Genomic DNA, 19,136 nt, shown 5'->3' with positions numbered 1-19,136 from the left:
ATCCCCTGATTAACCCATGTCCATGTTAGGGGCAGGCATGGTGCACCTAGTGGTTATAGTGCTAGCAAACAGAATCTACTTTGTGTCACGCGAGTATGAGGACCACCTGAGTTGCTGATTCCATTAGTAAAAAAAATGATAAAATGAGGTCTTCAAACAAAAGGGAAAGGGAGAGGAAAGTGTGGTCAGTTGTAGGTATCTAGGTGACAGAGAATTGGTGGATATACTGAAGCATATCCTAGTGGAAGCAATTGCAGGAAAGGAATTCCTTAGGATGGCCATTAATTCAGATATTCAGGAGTTGGTTCCCGAAGGTCATTCAAAATTTATAATTAATGTGGTTGTGAAATCTGGAGGCAACCATTTCCAGTGCAATTGGATGTTGCAACCTATGATTCAAGACATCCAATAAGTAACAAGGCTTTTTATGAATTTCCAATGTATGCATGTCAAAGTTACTGCTAGTATGATGTCAGCTAAATTGGCTAATATGGGCACTAATGCCTATGGTGCTACACAAGTTATACAAGGACTATATCTACAACATGTTCCTAAGAAATTTAGAGATGCTTCACTTGATAAGTAATGACAAAATGAGGCGTTCAAACCAAAAAAGATGATGGACGTGAAAGATTGGGTAATTCTTGCCAATAAATGTAAATATACCTTTGGATTGCATGGTGTGTAACGAGACATCTTGGTATCCGGTTCAGCGTACCCCAATTACTGGGGGCAGCAGCGAATTTGTTATACAGATGGGCGATCTTTTTGAAATTCCATGTACTTAGCTTATCTCTCCTGTTTGTCAGTCCCTGGAGACTGTCAACCATTATTTTGTGGAAAAGCCGGTTCATCAAGTGCTGTTGGAATTGGTTTGAGGATCACCATTCTGCACTGCTGCAGGGCAGGGTGCATTGGTGGTTTTGTTGGGGGATGGCCTTTCTCTTGTTCCCCATGCTGTGTCTGGTCTTTAGCATTGCCTGCAGATTGTGTAGCTATTGGTGTTATGGAATCTCAGATATAAGTTTGTTTTTAATCAAAAGATTAGTTCTTTGTCTGCATTCAGTTCTTTGTGGAAAGATGATGTTTGCCACTAGCTTTTGGCAAAGGGAGTCTTGTTGACCAAAGATTCCCAATTTTGGATCGCACAGAACATGCTGCTTTTATTTCTGTTTTAGCAGCTCACAGGAAGAGGTTGTGAAGTTCATTATATATACTCTTCTGCTTTTTGCTTTTCTTATTGTAAATATTTTTATGTATATCTAAGATTTTTTTCAAAAAGAGAAAAAATAAAAAAGTCACTGCTATTGCTCTATCTGATATGTGTCCTGTTGTATCCTTCCGGCTTTGGCTGTCTGGAATGCTTCTTGCAGACTTAATCACGTGATTTTGTACTATTTTTCTTCTTGCAGACTTAATCACGTGATTTTGTACTATTTTTCTATGTTCCATTAATATATATTATTTTTCTTATGAAAATAATTACAAAAGGAATGCATCACCAATTTCCCTTTTGATTATGAGTTGGTTGCATTGCATACTAATTCTTTGTCTATATATGAAAATGTGGTTGAAAGGTGATAGAGAGACTCCATAACACTATCGTTCTATTCAAAGTTTTGTTTCCATTCTCCTCCTATTTGTTTTTAGTCAACATTTAAATTTAATTGCACAGTGATCTTTCTTATGCACAAACGTGGAACATACTAATGGAATAGTAATTAGAGTCTTATGGAACTAAAAACGTTTCTTCTACTCTCCCTCTTATTAATTTGGGAAATGTAACCATGCATAAATAAATTTACAAAGACTAATGTGCTTTATGGCGGCTAGGCTTTACATCTCTCTTTCAAAAAATATCCCTTAGTTGCACAGTTCAGTGATAGTTTCTACTTTTTGACAGTTTATAGCTTCTACACCAACTCTTTTCCCAGCAGAGTATGTAGAGGAATTCCAAAGCTGTTTTGACAAGACCCCTGCAGTGCCATTTCGTGAAATTGAAGCTATTCTTCGACAGGAGCTCAAGCAGCCATTGGAAAATATCTATGAATATATTGATCCAGTGCCAATTGCTTCAGCTTCAATCGCGCAGGTGTTTCTTTCATATTAGGCATTATTGTTTGTACCTTTGGCATACATGTTATTTTGACAAAATTGCTGAACTTAGGATCATTGGCATGCAGGTCCATGGCGCCAGATTAAGAGGGTCTCAAGATGAAGTGGTGATCAAGGTTTTAAAGCCGGGAATTAAGGATTTTCTGATTGCAGACCTGAATTTCCTTTATATTGTTGCACGAAGTTTGGAGTTTCTGAGTCCTCAAGTCAGCCGTACATCGCTGGTACATAATAAAATTACTAATATTTTACATTGCCTATCCTATGCTATGTTAATTCTGTTCATTTTTGGGTGTGTGGAGGAGGATTTGGTAAAGGTAAGATAAGATCATTTTAATAATGTCCAATGAATGACCACAAAGTAGGTCAGTGGGACTGCCAAGTACAATAGTGCCGATACAATGTGGGAGCACAAAAATATAAGGTGGATAATCTAGACTGAGAAGATCATGGACATTGGACAATGATAGGCCCTGAATACACTTGAATGAGAAGCATATTGTTGTAATAATAGAAAATATTAGTTATTTTTTGATCTCACTCTTTACATTGATGAATGCCGTCGAAGAAGCTCAATCTTGATGTGTCTGCTTGGATATATTCATATTGTAGTATTTGGAAAGCATGCCACATAAGAAAGAAAAGAAGTGATGGTGGAGAATGACAACACTATGAGGTGGAGGCCCATTGTCACCACAGCACAGCACCTGCTCTTTAGTGGAATTTCACCACAGGGGAGGCTTCTCAGTTTAGGTCACTGTTGCTGCCTAAACCACACCTTTGGTCTAAATGGAAAAAATCTTTAATCCACTAAGTGTGGCCTTGGGGGAATGTCTTGAGTTGAGTAGCTGTCGCTCAAATCTCAACTCCTCCGTCTAGGCTAACTCCTGGCAAAGCCAAGGGGAGTAGTCCCTAAAAACAACTAAGGTTGACTAAGCTATAGTTAACAAGAAATTATTCTATGAGTTAAATGTGTTACACAAGAATACATTTGCTATCAACATACAATATGAAAGAGAGATAAACAAATAATCACATGACATAAATGAATAGCTATATAGCCAAGTGCCAAAAGTAAATGCTTATGCTTGAAAATGAAATGGAAAAGTAAGTTCTTGCGCTTGAAAATAAATCTGGAAAATGAAATGATAGCCCAAGTGCTGTTTGCTGTAGAAATATTGTGGAGAGTGCTCTTGGTAAATTTTATTAAATTTGATTTCACTTGGATTTAGATTTATTAGTTAAGTGAGTGCACAATGGAAATGTGGGTATATGACCCATGTGATTGCAAGAAAATGAAACTAATCTAATGTGTGTTTCCTCTTTGACCTTTATCCTTTGATTGAGGTAGAGAAAGTTGCAAGGAGATCCAATGGGAGGAAGCTTCGCTTCAATGAGTACTCCCCTGATTTCACTAGTCAACTAGTTGCAAGGAGATCCAAAAATATGAGGAACTACCTCCTACCCTGATTTCACAAGTCAACCTTTTCTTTTCCCCCAAACTTACAGTAAATATTAAGAGGTTTTCCTTAGTTAAACTAAATCAACCAGCAAACCCTCTCTGATCACACACAAGGATCCAGCTAAGCTTGCAATGGCAGAAAGCATAATAGGGTTCATTACTCTTGCAAAAATGAAATCTAATCTAGAGCATAAATTGAATCTAATCTATAAAAATGAAATCTACTCTAATGTTTTGCAGTTCAAGGTTAATTTTAAGCCCAATACAACCACACCATGAAAGCGAGACACAAAACACAAGAGGTCCCCTTGCTGGGTAAGGGGGAATGGGATGCCTAGGAGACTCTCCTAGATTACAATGCTTTGTTAGGTGATGGTATCCCTTCTGAATAAAGGGAGAATAATGGTTTTAAAAGTTACAGTGGTGGTAAAAATCCTTGTTTTACAAAGGGAATTGTATGAGTTTCCTTCTGGGTGCTTGAATGCTTCAATTTGACCAAACTTCGGCAGCACCTCCCCTTGTAATTTTGCTGACTTGCTAAAAACCAGCAAGCCAAATATGTGAAAAGTGTCCAAAAATGCTTTTGGAACACCCAAATTGTTAGTACAAAAACCAAAAAATTATCAAGTAAAATGTGAAATGCTAGAATGAAAGATATCAATTTCTAAATTAAGCAACTAAGGAAGTATAATATTCCAAATGGAAAAATACCGTAGATAACAGAAGCAATGAACTAGCTACAACTACTAAATTCAGAAATGCACAGCCATACACATTTGAACCAATGTTACCAGACTTGGAATCGGCAATAAATCGGCGAGGCAAAAGAGCGAAGAGTTTTAATCGGATCGGGAAAAAATCGGGAAAAAATCGGCAAATTCATTAAATAAAAATATACACATATATTGAATAAAAAAAACCATTTTTCATTAATATTGGGTAAAGGTATGTCCAAACAATGCATAATATCAAGATTCAATAGATGTCCAAAATATCATGAATAAATAAGTATCTCATATATGTTATGAGTCCACACATGATCCAAAGCACTGAGTCTTGAGTCCTTAGAAGCATATGCTTCTAAAAGTTTACAAAAAAGTTAAAAACTGCATACTAATCAGAAAAAAATCAGTAACTAAGAGTCTAAGACTCTTAAGAGTGAGAACTAGAAGCGATTCCTTCCACTCCTTCGCTTGCTTGACTCTCAAAGTTCTCCAAGTCATGAAGGCTGAAAAGAGGAGGCTCATCTAATTGAACCCATTCTGCCGCATTTGTAGCTTGCAAATCTAACTCTTCAAGGTCGATTGGTGAATGATCCATACCTGTCATTATCATGAGACATTGAAATGTGAATTAAAATTTCACTTTGAAGTTTGAACTTTAAACTTTTAAAGTACGAACTAGATTATGAAACCTTCAAATTCAAGCTCTCGAATCTCACCTTGTATTTGTTTGTTGCGAAGTCGTAGATTGTAATGGACAAATACAAGGTCATTCAAGCGTTTTTGTGTCAATCGGTTGCGCTTCTTAGAATGTATTTTCTCAAACATGCTCCAGTTGCGTTCACAACCTGAAGCACTGCATGCTTGGTTTAAGATTCGAATGGCAAATCTCTTCAAATCTGGCGTATCACTACCAAAGTTTTGCCACCAAAGACCTAGCAAGTGGTAAGGGTTTGTGAGTAGAAGACTAGAAGTACCAAATTAGTAAATAGTAAAAAGTTAAAAACTTAAAAAGAAAAGAAAATTTAATAAAACATTTAACATACAAAATAAAGTTTAAACAAATCTAATGAATTGATGAAGCCTTCAAGCTGGGTACCTGGCAACATCTTTGACCTTTGTCTTATAGCACTGGTATAGGCAAACAATTTAGATGGTGCCCTATAATATTGTAGTTGGGAAAAGACACGACTTTGTTGTTCTGGATCAGGGAAGCACCTTTCCAAGCATGTCATAAGTCCTCTGCCAACCTCCCCATCCTCATTAAATTTGCTCTTATCATAAAAATATTGTGGGTTTAAGAAGTACCCAGCAGCATGTAAGGGGGAATGCAATTGCCTATCCCAACGTGCATCTATAATGTCCCAAAGAGGCATATACTTTGTCTCATCATCCCCATATCTTCTTTTGATGGCCTCCTTTGCGAGATCCATCGCCTCATAAATGTAACCCATAGCGGGTTTGTCACCATCAACCATCCTGAAAGTTCAAGCATTCAAATTTAAAGAAATATGAAACATTGTAAATAAAAAGAAGCTTGAAATGAAATTTAAAAAATGAAAAAGTTAAAAGACTAAAAGTACCTGAGAACTCTAACAAGGGACTCCGTCACAGCAATAATCTCTTCAGCATCTTTCCAGAAGCCATCATTAAACACAAGTGCAGCAATTTCGATGCCTTCAGGGGTCTTGGAATGTTTAGATCCCATCCACTCAGGTCCCAAGAACATCCTCTTCAGATTTATCTTTTGCTCAACCACAGATTGCAAAGATATGAAATTTGTTGCAAATCTAGTCACTGCAAGTCGAACAATTTCTTTACCTTCAGTGTATATTCTCATAGTGTTTAGGACAATAGTGTGGTTGTATAGGTATTTGGTTATGGATTTTGCCTTCTCCACAACCTCATGTATCCAATGAAGCTTACCAATGTCCTCAAGCATTAAATCTATGCAATGGGCAGCGCAAGAGGTCCAAAAAATAGTGGGGTGCCTCATCTCAAAAAGTCTACCAGCAGCCATATAATTCGCTGCATTATCGGTGACAATTTGTACAACATTTTCTTCTCCCACTAATTGAACGACTTCCTCCATCATTTCACAGATAAGTTGGGCAGTCTTAACCTTATCTGAAGCATCCACTGACTTGAGAAACATTGTGCCTGCGGGACAAGATACAAGGAAATTTATTAAAGTTCTATTCCTCTGATCTGTCCATCCATCACTCATGATGGTGCACCCTGTTTCTACCCATGATGAACGAAACTCAGCTAGCACAAGCATGGCATCTTCAACACTCTCTAACAACATATCTGTCCTAAGGCTCTCTGATGTAGGGGCTTTGAACCCTGGACCTGCAGCAGCAATTGCATCAATCATAGCTTGCCAATAAGGACTTCTGGCACAGTGGAAAGGTATGTCAGAATAGTACCAAAAGTTAGCAATGGCCTTCCTTGCCTGACTATGGATATTTTTTTTCCAACCAGTGCCATCCAAGGTAGGTTGGGAACCGGGTTTTGTGCGGGGAGCAAAAAAGGTGTTTATGTTTCCACCTCCAGTGTTGAAGGAAGGAGTTGAAGGACTAGCATGGCTTTGAGTTTGACTTGGCCTTGGAGGCATGTGTGGAAAACTTGGGAACGGCATTGAGGATTCAACAGATTGAGGTGACATGGGGCTAGTGGCAGAAAAAGTATCAACTCCAACATTTCCTATTTCAGCATTTTGCTTTGCTTTCTTGGCATTATGCTGCTCTAACATATCAAGGGCCAAGGCTGCTTGGTATTGGATATTCTCGTCAACATTGCCGCAAATACCTATATCATGGCTAGGTATTTTTGCAAGGTGGAACTTGAATCTATAAATGCCTCCACTGCATTCCTTTTTGCAAAATTTACAAAGGAGCAAGGATTTTCCGGGAATCTTGTCACAATAAGCCCAAGCAAAGTCCCGCTCTCTCGGCATTGTTGTTGCTTTGAACTTGTGTTTAATTTGTGGCTTCTGTTAAGATTTGGAGTCTGGCTTCTATTTAATTTGTGGCTCCTGTGAAAGACAACAAAAAATCAAATTTAAAAATTATCCAAAAATTTAAAATATGCTAGAAATATAAAAAATTAAATGAAGACAGATGTCAGTGAACATAATACATATAGAAATGTTGCCTTTCAAATTTCAATAAAACCAGAAAACATGCAGGCAGCAGAACCCTGGTTTTATTCAATGGAGCACAACAGAGCTCTGAGGTTGGTCATGACTCATAAGCTTTCAAAAGGGCCTAACACCCCAGATCTGAAACTATTATTCTAAGGATTATCACATCTGAAATTTAATAACAAAGGGCCTGAAATAAATATTTTTTCTTATCTGGTCATGGGCTTTAAAAGATTGATGATGATCTATCTTGGCAGTGAGAGTTTTTAAAGTCTGGTGCAAGTGACAAGTCTTAATTTTTAAAGGATACCCTTCAGCTCAGGTACCTAATCCTCTAGCTGCATCCACATGTGCTTCTTGGACCAACTTCCAAGTTCCAATCACTTTTATTTTCTTATTTTTAATGGCACTCCCTTCTACTAGGGGCATTAGGAGGCATTGGGAATCTAAAACTAGTTGAAGAATAAAACCAATTGAATTAAGAACCCCTCTTTTTCCTTTCTGCTGGACCAATGCCATCAATTTGGTCTGCCCCCAAAAGAAAACACAGGGATTGATGCTGCCAGTTCCTGCCATCAGGTAACGTCCAAAGAAAATTACAGCATATCCAAGTGTTGTTACCTTTGGGCAGCCATCTCTCTATCATAAGGCACATACAGTTTTGGAAGAAATTAGACTAATCACCCATACCTCTAACTTTGACATATGGACAAAACACTCATATCTATAACTCTGACATCTATAGTTAGACCTATAACCCTTGCATATCCACCATTTACTAATTCCAACCACTCCATGTTACCAAATCACATAAAACGCTAAGCCGAGGCATCAAGCACCACACCTAATCAAAACAGAGGATTTAGTCAAAGTTGCCAATCCATACAAAAAAAAAAAGGAATGATTATCAGTAGCATAATCTACACAACAGACGAATGATTAACAAGTAACAACAGACGAATGATTAACAACAGACGAATGATTAACAGGAGAACTCGACCTGTACATCAGATTGCCTGGTGCGGTTATATAATGTTATCTGGAGATTTCTATTTATACATATTTTGCATTTTATGTAGACCTATGAATTATAAGCTTCGTAGTGTTTCGAAAGGTGCACAGGTCCAGAGTTTTCTGTTTTTGTTTTTGACGAGTAAGACGCGGTTCATGACAGGAGGCGTAACCAATCACAATGGCAATAAAAGGCTTGATATAGGAAACCCGAAACAGTCCTTTGAAGCTCGCTGAACAAAAGATAAGTGCTAAGTTGCTAACTGCTACCTCTTTGTTACGTCAAGGCTGGCCGCTGAAGGCTCACGCAGGCTCTGCGGCTTCGAATGCTGCTCTGTGGCGCTGCGGTGTCGAGTCTGTCGACTGAAGACTGCGGACTCGGGAGTCGGGACTGTGAATCACCAGAATATCCTTGCCGCAGAAACACCAGTTACGCACGCTCACTGCCTCAGCGCTATCAGTATCACCGAGAAACCAATGAAACAGCGCTATCAGTATCACTCTGCCTCAGCGCTATCAGTATCACCGAGAAACCAATGAAACAGCGCATCAGTATCACCGTTAAACCGTTCACGACGCACGTTATAAACGCGTTAGTCACAAACCGGAACCCAAAACCCGATGCAAAATTGGCGGGACTCGCCAAAAAAACGCAGAGTCGCGTAAATCGCCAGAATCGCGAGTCAAACTCGCGTTGACCACGAGTCAAACTCGGTCAACGCGAGTTGACTCGCAGAGTTTCAAGTCGAACCTTTTTGCCACCGAGCCGAGTCATACTCGCGATTAATCGCCAGAATCGGCGATTCCTGTTTCACTGATTTGAACACAAAAATATGGGCAAAAACTCAGAGTCATTGTACTAATTTTGGTAAATATGAGTACAATGAATGAGATCATAGGAACCTGGGCTTGCTACTACAAGCTATGGCAAGAACCCAGGTTGGAATTGTGATGCCCAAGTGCTGGAATGACTCCAAACAAAAACCTCTGCGCTGACCCAGAAAATTACTACCATTGCTGCTATAGGTGCACTGAGATTTTGGCCCTCAGATCTGCTCCAGAAATTCTGCAAAATTAAATGTAGGCTTTCCACACTAGCTCCAACCAAACCCAGAAAGACCTCACAGACCCAAGTGGTGGAAATGGTCCAAGGGTAAACTGCACTCTCCTCCAATAATTTCTGCTGCTGGCTGCTGAATGAACTAGGAATTCGGCCCTAAGAAGTGCTCATAAAATTCTGTAAAATTAATCCTAGCCTCCTCTCACCAAACCCACAAAAACCTAGAAAGGGTTTGGGATGAATCCAACATGCCCCCATGATCCCCAAGAAGTGCGTGTGGCTCCAACTCGATGGAAAAATTCTTGTAGAAAGAATCCTACTGTAGGAAGCCAAATCAATTCCTGGAAAATCTCCAACCCCTGCAACCACTCCTCCAAATCTCTTTATCTCTCCTTACGCAACTCCCATGAAATTTCTCTGCTCTCTATGGCTTTGTACTACATAGTAGATGTCCAGTGATTTCCACGTAGTCCCAGAGTTTAGACAATTCGGCCTTCCAAAATACAACACTCTTGGCCCTACAAAATACTAAGAGGAAACTTTCCTTTCCAATGGATAAATTCCTGCAAAATCTCCGACCCAATCTCCACTTCCTGCTAGCTCCTCTCAACTCACGAATTCCCTTTCTGCACCCTAAGAAAAACATGCTCAAGCTGATGAATGATCTACAAATTAGCTCGTCAAACACCCGGAACAAACTCTCCCTTACTCTCCTAGGGTGACACTCGAAATTCACTGAAGGTAGAAGTGGAATTTTTGCTTGGGAATCCCTTGTGCTAAACAACTCAAGAGAACTTGTGTTCAGAAGTTAAGTTGACAAAAAATATAAATGAAGGTCTCTTTTCCTTATTTATGATTGTTGGCCTCCTTTTCTCCCTTGGTGCCCCCCACTCTTTCTCTCCTAATTCGCACCTCCTCCTCTCTCTCTCTTCCCTCCAAGAGTGCAAGTTCCCTTCTTGGGCCAAATTTGTCTCTTGTGGGCCCTACGATCCACTATAGCTGCAATTTCCTTTTTCCTCCTAAGTGCCAATGCTGGAATTGCCTCTTCCAAAAATCACCTCTAATGCAGAAAATCAAAGTTAGGGATATTATAGTCCTCCTTGCCAAAAATTGCTTGTCCTCAAGCAATGCCTGAACAAGCGCCCCGTTTGATTGCTGATCACCACTATCACCACCATTGATACCGGGGTCTCAAATGTGCCACTGAGTCATTCTCGATCTCTGCATTGTCTGATCACAAAGGAATCCTTCGACACCCAGATCCCAAGCCATCTTGATCATTGTGAAGCACCCCTTGCTCCGCTCACTATCTAGCTAGATATAGGTACCAGACGTCCTCTGCATACTGTCAATAAGTAGAGCATCGTGATAATGTAGGACTCTGTCCATCTCCCCATGAAGCTGCCATACCGAGTAGTGCACCTCCTGCACTCCAAGGGTAAACTCTTGAAGATACAACCCAATCCTTGTGGGAATGAAGTCTCTCCCGTTTGGGCTTCCCCTAATATCTTCTTGCTGACCAAGCTTCCATGCTGATGTAGTCCTCCATGCCATCAGTGAGTCACAAAAGCCCAATGGAAGATCTGAATGATCTTCCCTTGTAGAAATCAGCTCATTCCCAACTCCCAAGGGTAGCTGTACTACCAAGTACTGTGATGCCCGAACCCCATTCTAGTCTAAAAAGGGTGCCACCATACTGTCGCTGTGCAACTCTGACCATGATGGTCTGCCCATCATGCACAAATTGTATCCTCCTCTCCTGGGACCTAATGGAAAAATATCTATAGAGTCCCAATGCATATGGCCCAAGCATCGCCACGAGGTCACGACCTACCCATCCAACACTTATTATGATCCGTAGCAGCAACAAGGAAAACTAGCCTTGCCATGCGACGAAGGCCTCAACGCTCCCCCGCATGTCAAACCAAGTGTGCGCTGGGTCATCCTCTGTCTTAATCATGCTCATCATGAAACAAAGTGTCTAATCAACCAACCAAATCCCTGGATCCCACAGCCAAAACAATTGCGTCATAGTCCTGACAGTTGTTGGCTCCAACCTGTACCATGTCTTAGGTCCCTATGTGTAATCAATATGTGGACTCCACACATCACGAACCAAGTTGGTGCGTACGAAATTGCCCTGCGCCGTCCATACCACGCAATGGGATCTGTCATCCTAGCTCCTGAAAGCGCTCCCCAATATTGCCAAGAGTCTAAACATCTGCGTGCAAGTAATGTCCACCAACTGCTGTAGATGGTCTTGAGATGCCTCGTAATATCTCGCCAAAAGGGGGTCATGCATCTCCCTGAGTGTGGGCTCAAGGGTGGTGCAAGTGTCACCTCTGTAGAAGATCGGACTACCCCCAAGCTTGCATCCACCAACTCGCACCTTGACCATATGCCATAGCTAGAAAGCCTCTCTCCCAATGCACCGTGTCCTGTCCAACTGTCTCAAATGAACATCCTGGGTCCTGTTGCTTGTAATGACAACATCAAGAGATGATATCCAAGTCCCCTATGTCAGTGTGCAATGTTGGAGAGTGATAAATGGAAGCTCATGGTCGGCCCTGTGATCAACTCGCTCTCCAAATCTGAGTGTGTCAAACCCAATGGTGTGCCTGATCCCCTTGTCAGGAGATCTCTCTTGCAGCAACACTCCTGTTGTGCATCATCATGCTCTGCTGCACAAAAATACGTAACTGTACACTCCTCTACATAGCACTGAACTTCGTGGCACAACTCCATGCACCACTGGATACCAACGCTCAATGCCATGACACCATGTACCATAGGGCATCCCATATGTGCCCATGTATCCACCACTCTACTAGTACAGCCACCACGATGTGATCTACAGCTCCTCATCGGCCCAGGTACACCTGAGTGGCCCAACTCCTCACATGCAATCGGGATTAACGCTACCGTGCTGAACCTCAATAACTCTGGTGCCTAATACATCAATGAGAGAGCACTATCTCCATATGATGCCCCGTTTGGTGGCTTGTTGATGCCACCTCCTCCTACTTCCTCCTACCAGAGTAGGCTAATCATCCTGTGATCCCACACTCGATCAATATGCCAATATAACTCATGCAATCTACCTGCTCTCTTGTTAAACCATCCTGTCTCTATTGTTGATGTAGATCTGAAAATGTATGTGTGCCCAATTATCGGATCCATCACGCAACTACTAATGTCACCTATCGGCGCTATGATGTGATGGGAAACCCCACCTAGATCCCAACAATAGTCTGGCCTCGAGCCCCTCTGGTAATCCACAACCTCTGTTGAAATGCGGCCATGGATATACCCAACTGCCTAACTTGCTCCATCAGGTACCAACTCAGTACCTCTCGCCATCCAATCCCAAAGGAGGGATCAAATGTACAATATCCTATGTACGGAACAAACCCTCCATATTGATGTTGTGCGATACTTAAACTCAAGCTGATAGCCCCTGCTGACCTGGTCATTTGTTTAGACAATTTTGCCTCTCTCAGTCCAATGCATAAGGGTGAGATAATACTGCTATAAGCCCCGTCAGCATGCGTTTGAAGTAAACTTCGTTGAAATCCCAATGTGTGCTCTCCACACTGCCCCTTGTCAATGTCTAGCCCAAAGGACGCTTGCGCATCCTCCTCCATCACAGCCTCAACTTGAGCCTCCAACTGCGCCTCCGTCGACAACCCATCATATAAAACACCCTCACCAATCAGCTGTAGGTGACTGTCGTCCGAAAAATCTGTCATAGATCTGGATGCCTCTATACCTATTGGCTGCTCATCAACGGTGGAATTGTCTCTCAGTACCTTATCAACCTGTTGTGCGCTACTATCACCTGGAAACGCGGTCACGACCCGGGATACCTCATCAATGGATACCTCAAAAACAGATGGCACCTCCTCAATGGTGGACACCTTTGTGTCTCCTAGCACCTCGTCAATGGGTGGCCCTATGGGTGTATGCTTGATTCCCTCCCCCAAGGTGTTAGCTGGAACTATCAAAGGAATCTCCAACAAGGGTGACTCCTGCATCATGCTGGGTGTATCTATGTGCCCCTCACAACCCTGTGTGCCCTTAGTCTCATGCTCTGCCTCCTCCTCAGGCTCCGGATATTAAAAGCCAGGCCTCGGCCAACAAAAGCGCCTCCTGGTCTCACCCTCTAATTGTCCCTGTCCTGCTTGCTCCTTTTGAGGAGATTTGGTGCCCTAAGTCTGTCGGCTTTCCCCACATGGTGTAGATGGTTGCACCCCCACAGCCTGCACATCTCTAGTGTCTGCTCTAAGGGTGAGGATGGATTTGGTCCGACACCTTCCTCAACTGGGTCAATCTCTCATCGTTCCTGCGGATTCCACCCATAATTCCTGCATACTAAATCTTCCTTGAGCCATGGGTTGTCTGTGGTTTAACCTGTCACTGTGCATACATGCCCAAATCTTCCATGATCTAGTTGGCTACTCCATAGCTGGCCAAGATCATTTCTCTGATATCACTTTAATATTCCAAATGGAAAAATACCGTAGATAACAAAAGCAATGAACTAGCTACAACTACTAAATTTAGAAATGCACAACCATGCACATTTGAACACAAAAATATAAGCAAAAACTCAGAGTCATTGTATTAATTTTGGTAAATATGAGTACAATAAATGAGATCAGATGAACTCAGATTCATTGTGATGCCCAAGTGTTGGAATGACTCCAAAAAGAAACCTATGCTTTCACCCAAAAAATTACTGCCACTGTTGCTATAGGTGCATTGAGATTTCGACTCTCAGATCTACTCCAAAAATTCTACAAAATTAAATGTAGGCTCTCCACACCAGCTCCAATCAAACCCAGAAATACCTCATAGACCCAAGTGGTGGAAATGGTCCCAAGGTAAACTGTGCTCTCCTCCAACAATTTTTGTTGCTGGCTGCTGAATGGAACTAGGAATTATGTCCCCAGAAGTGCTCATAAAATTCTATAAAATTAATTCTAGCTTCCTCTCACCAAACCCACAAAAACCCAGAAAGAGTTTGGGCTAAATCCAATATGCCCCGGTGACCCCCAAGAAGTGTGTGTGGCTCCAATTGGTTGGAAAAACACCTTGTAGAAAGAATCCTATTGTAGGAAGCCAAATCAATTCCTGGAAAATCTCCTCCAACCCCTGCAACCACTCCAAATCTCTTTATCTCTCCTTGCCCAACTCCCACGAAATTTCCTTGCTCTCTATGGCTGCGTAGTAGATGTCCAGTGATCTCTGTGCAGGCCCAGATTTTAGACAATTCGACCCTCCAAAATACAACACTCTTAGCCCTACAAAATACCAAGAGGAAACTTGCCCTTCCAATGGATAAATTCCTGCAAAATCTCCAACCCAATCTCCACTTCCTGCTAGCTCCTCTCAACCCACGAATTCCCTTTCTGTGCCCTAAGAAAAACACGCCCAAGCTGATGAATGATCTACAAATTAGCTCCTCAAACACTCGGAACAACCTCCCCCTTACTCTCCTAGGTTGACACTTAGAGTTCACCGAAGGTAGAGGTGAAATTCCCGCGTGCTAAACAACACTGGTTGTCTTAGCTAAACAACTCAAGAGAACTTGTGTTCAGAAGTAAAGTTGACAAAAGATACAATGAAGGCCTCTTCTCCTTATTTATAATTGTTTGCCTCCTTTTCTTTGTTGGTGGCCCCCACTCTTTCTCTCTCCTAATTTGCAACCCCTCCTCTCTCTCTCTCCTCTAAGAGTGCGAGTTCCCTTCTTGGGCCAAATTTCTCTCTTGTGGGCCCCACATTCCACTATACCTGCAATTTCCCCTTTCCTCCTAAGTCCCAATGTCGGAATTGCCTCCTCTTCCAAAAATCGTCTCTAATGCGGAAAATCAAATTGGGGATATTACAGGAAAAGCCAAGGTATCTTTTGGCTTTTTCATAGTTGATTTCATTGTTGTTAGGACATAAAATAATTTAGATTCCAAATGCAAGATTAACAATGAAAATATTCAAAATTGAACCAAGAGATATTGAAGAAAATTTTATGTGCAAGAAAAGAAGGAAAGATCTTGGAGAAATCTTCAAAGGATTGCAGGTGAAACATGGTGCAAGGTGGGAATGAGCTTCTTTTGTATGTTGAAGATAGTTGCTCCAACCGAGAAGGATTCCAAATCTTCAAACTTTGAGGCACTTGCTATTCCTTAAGATCTTTGCCAAGAAAAAATGTTAGTAGATAGGTGCTCCCTGTGAAAATTCCTTGCAATGTAGCAACTGGAATTTATTCTTCTAACTAATAAATTATGCAGTTTATTGTGTTACGACAAAATAATGAGTAAATCACACTGCAATTTCTTCACAATAAAATTGCTGCGGAAAATAAAAACAAGAATTGATAAAATAGAGCACACAATAAAATTGACACCGTTATTTTTGGACAAATTTTAACGCCCTAAATTTCACAATTAACCAGAAATTTAACTGAAACCAAAATTTTGTTGAGAAATAAATGCTTATAGGAATTAGGGTTTGATTCCTCATTCTTGATAATTACTTGTGAGTTATGTTGGCTTCTTTTACTTATTTATTAGTTTATCTTTCATTAAGAAATTACCAAATTCAATGTATATGAAGACCACAAGAAGAAGAGACACAAAATGTAGGAACTCAGCCAGGGGAAAACCCCTGCAAGGGGAGAACCTAGTCCAATTCTTCCACTAGTGGATTCAAATCAAGATGAGATAATCCAAGACCCTTTATACCTAGACAAAGACCTCCTCCAATCACCAAGTCAACCCTTCTAATAGATGATTCTTGCCAAAGTCTCCAAGTGTCAGCTTCTTAGTTGCAACAACAATCCAAAGTTTCGGCCCCTAGATACAAATTTTCGGCCCCTAGATACAAATTTTCGGCCCCCAGCTTTAGAATTTCGGACCTGCAGTAGATTTAGAATTTCGGCCCCAACTTCAGCCCAGAAACTTCACACGTGAGAGAGATATTGCCCAAGAACTTGATTTAGGTCTTCCCAGCTTCTTTCTTCCTTCTCCTGCAACTTCACTTTTATTTTCTGTTTCTTTTTCTTGTAGATCGAACTTGTTGAGTGAGTGCATCAAATAGGTTGAGCTACCTCTCTATATATACCCTTTTTGTTGGATTGAATAGCCCTAATCCAGGCCAACTTGATGAGGACAGGGCCGACTTGGTGTAGAGGTGACAAATGACCTTTTTGACTCAAAAATAATTCTTTTTACATGATACAAAAGCCCAAGAAGGGTCTAATAAAAATGACAATGACACTATTGACTCAAGATAAAACCTAGAAGCCTTCAATCGAGGCTTTGACCTAAAAATCATTGACCCAAGCATGAATCCCATGCTTTAATAAGTCAATTTCTTTTGACAAATACACTTATAAAGACCAACACTAGTTACATTTTTCAACACTCCCTCTTAACTAAGGAGATATTCATAATTACATACATGCATAGGTACATGGAAGATCTCAAAATGATATGAACTATGAAGAGTTCTAGCACACGTAGTGCTACAGATTAGATACCTGACCAAGGTACTCTAATCGGGTGGGACTAAGGTGTACTCAAGCTTTCGCCTCTCTAGGTAGCATCAAATTTTTAAGCTCTAACACCAACCCTGGGATCTAGGTGCGTATCCAAGGTTGGAGCTCCATGATGTTAAAATTGGCAACTAGGGCCAAACTCCATGTGGGTCATCTTATTTATGGCAGTTGATATTTTGATTGGATCCCTCTCATCGAGAGGTGTAGGATTGATCTAAAGATCATCCGATTCCGATAAGTATTCATGGAGTTATGAATTTATTTGGGTTATAAGACTAATTATCAAGTCGGCCAACAACTTATGTAGGCTCAAGAAGCCCAAAGGTCATGTCTATTCAACCTCTACATTTTAGTATAAATATAGAGGACTTGAAGTCATTTTGCAACACACATACACTCTTAAGGTGATCTCCTCCTCTCCACGTCTTTGGGTTTTGGTGAAGGAGAGACACTAAAAGTGTACGCTGGTCTTGTATGGTGCCCTAGCCGCAGAGCCGCAGATGAAGCCCTAGCTGCAGTATGATGATCCTAGCAGCAAAGATGGAGACCCTAATACGTTGTGCAAGAAGCCCTTATACAGTCAACTAATACGCTGTCCAAGAGGCACTTATACGTTGTCATACGCTGCCTGTAGAAGCATAAACACAGATCAATAGAGAGCTGTTCACGCAGTAGGAAGGAGACATGTTCACGCATCGAAGGAGACATGTTCACGTAGCAAAGGGAAGACATCATACGTTGTAACAAAGACCCTCTAAACGCAGTCTATACACAGCATGGAGCACTTATACGCTGTCCAACATAAAGGGTAGCCGTAGTAAAATAAAGGAAGCCGCAGTCATAAAGGGTAGCCGCAGTGATATAAAGGAAGGTGCAGTCAAGACCTAGCATGTATGGGAGCAGATCTGCACTGCAGGAAGAATGACGCTGATCTTAGGTGAGTATCTTAGGTGAGTACAGGTTCTCGATGTCAAGGTGCAGGTTCAATATGTCTCGGTTAAACATCACTTCGGACCTACCTTCTAAACAGCCTAAGCACATGGATATAAATGTATATGGGTACTCTCTCAACATCACGCTTTAACGCTATCTCAGCGAAATGGAGATCACGTTAAGTGATTACCTCAGTCTTGCATATATATATGACTGTCTTGGCATAATAGTCATAATGATGAACAACAATGATAGAATGGCATACTTGTAGCAGCCCTATCACAATGAACAACAGTGATAGAACTATGATGGTTAAGAGATCCTTGGTATGCCTGTAAAAGGACTCAACATAATGGAAATAATAAGGATGAACAGTCTCAGATCATAATGATAGAAGCAGCATCATGGGCATGTCAGTAAAGGGAAGCACGATGATGAATGAGACAACATGATGGTGCTACACGGTAAGGTGCAACAAATGGACGAGATGCAACACTAAGATAGGTGAAGGAGTCACCTCAGAGAATCGGTTGAAGCAATATGTCTTCAACTGATCTCATGCGATATCAAAAGTCAAGTATGGACTTCTATTGTAAATGTACTATCTCTCTCACTTTCTTTGCTGAACTATGAAGACATAAAAGAAGAATTGATCAAGGGTTTCCCCACATTGGGGTTTGTCCTTGGCTGGCGCCACATCTTGTGTCATCTTGTCATACCGGCACTTATGTCTGACAGGTGTAGACCCTCTCATTTGTAGAAGACAGAGGGAGTTGGATTCCAAATGTGGAAAGATAAACTGCAAGTCTGTGACCACCTCGAGGATCTTAACTTTCAAAAGTTATATGGTAGTGATGTCGGACCAGATTTGGGAAATGCCTCCGAGTTTCATAAACTCATTCGCATTGATGTTCTTGGTGAACCTCCGTCTGGACATATGTTTTACAGTTAGCATGGCGAGCTCATATTTGGTTGAGCTTCACTGGATTGGTGCCTAGAATGTTCTGAGATATCTTCAGGGCACAATCTCTCATGGATTGAGATACGTTGCCGAAATATGAAACCACATGATTATTCGAACGCTGAGTGGGCAGGTAGTGTGGAGGATCATTAGAGCACTTCTTAGTGCTGGT

The 19,136-nt window shown here is 41.2% G+C and overlaps 2 protein-coding genes across 3 annotated transcripts in view; one reads left to right on the top strand and one right to left on the bottom strand.

Annotated features, from left to right (window-relative positions):
• The window catches only part of LOC149157997 (Protein kinase superfamily protein), a 349,830-nt gene that overhangs the window by 114,844 nt on the left and 215,850 nt on the right, over positions 1-19,136 (top strand). For both annotated transcript variants that reach the window (XM_089436081.1, XM_089436080.1), the window contains exons 5-6: positions 1,904-2,092; positions 2,184-2,339. In XM_089436081.1, the coding sequence (XP_089292207.1) occupies positions 1,904-2,092; positions 2,184-2,339 (345 nt within the window). The remainder of the gene's footprint in view (positions 1-1,903; positions 2,093-2,183; positions 2,340-19,136) is intronic.
• On the bottom strand, positions 4,730-6,219 carry LOC149157998 (uncharacterized). The gene is made up of 4 exons (XM_089437590.1): positions 5,883-6,219; positions 5,416-5,778; positions 5,019-5,266; positions 4,730-4,899 (listed from the first exon to the last, which is right to left on the bottom strand). The coding sequence occupies exons 1-4, from the start codon at positions 6,137-6,139 to the stop codon at positions 4,730-4,732; spliced, it is 1,038 nt and encodes a 345-aa protein (XP_089293716.1). The 5' UTR covers positions 6,140-6,219.

The sequence above is a fragment of the Pinus tabuliformis genome, chromosome 5_2 (assembly GCF_031772625.1).
Source record: "Pinus tabuliformis cultivar Carrire ecotype Pingquan chromosome 5_2, CPIR1, whole genome shotgun sequence".
Lineage (NCBI taxonomy): Eukaryota > Viridiplantae > Streptophyta > Pinopsida > Pinales > Pinaceae > Pinus > Pinus tabuliformis.
Note: the sequence above shows the minus strand (reverse complement) of the source record. Positions and strands in the feature narration are given on the sequence as shown.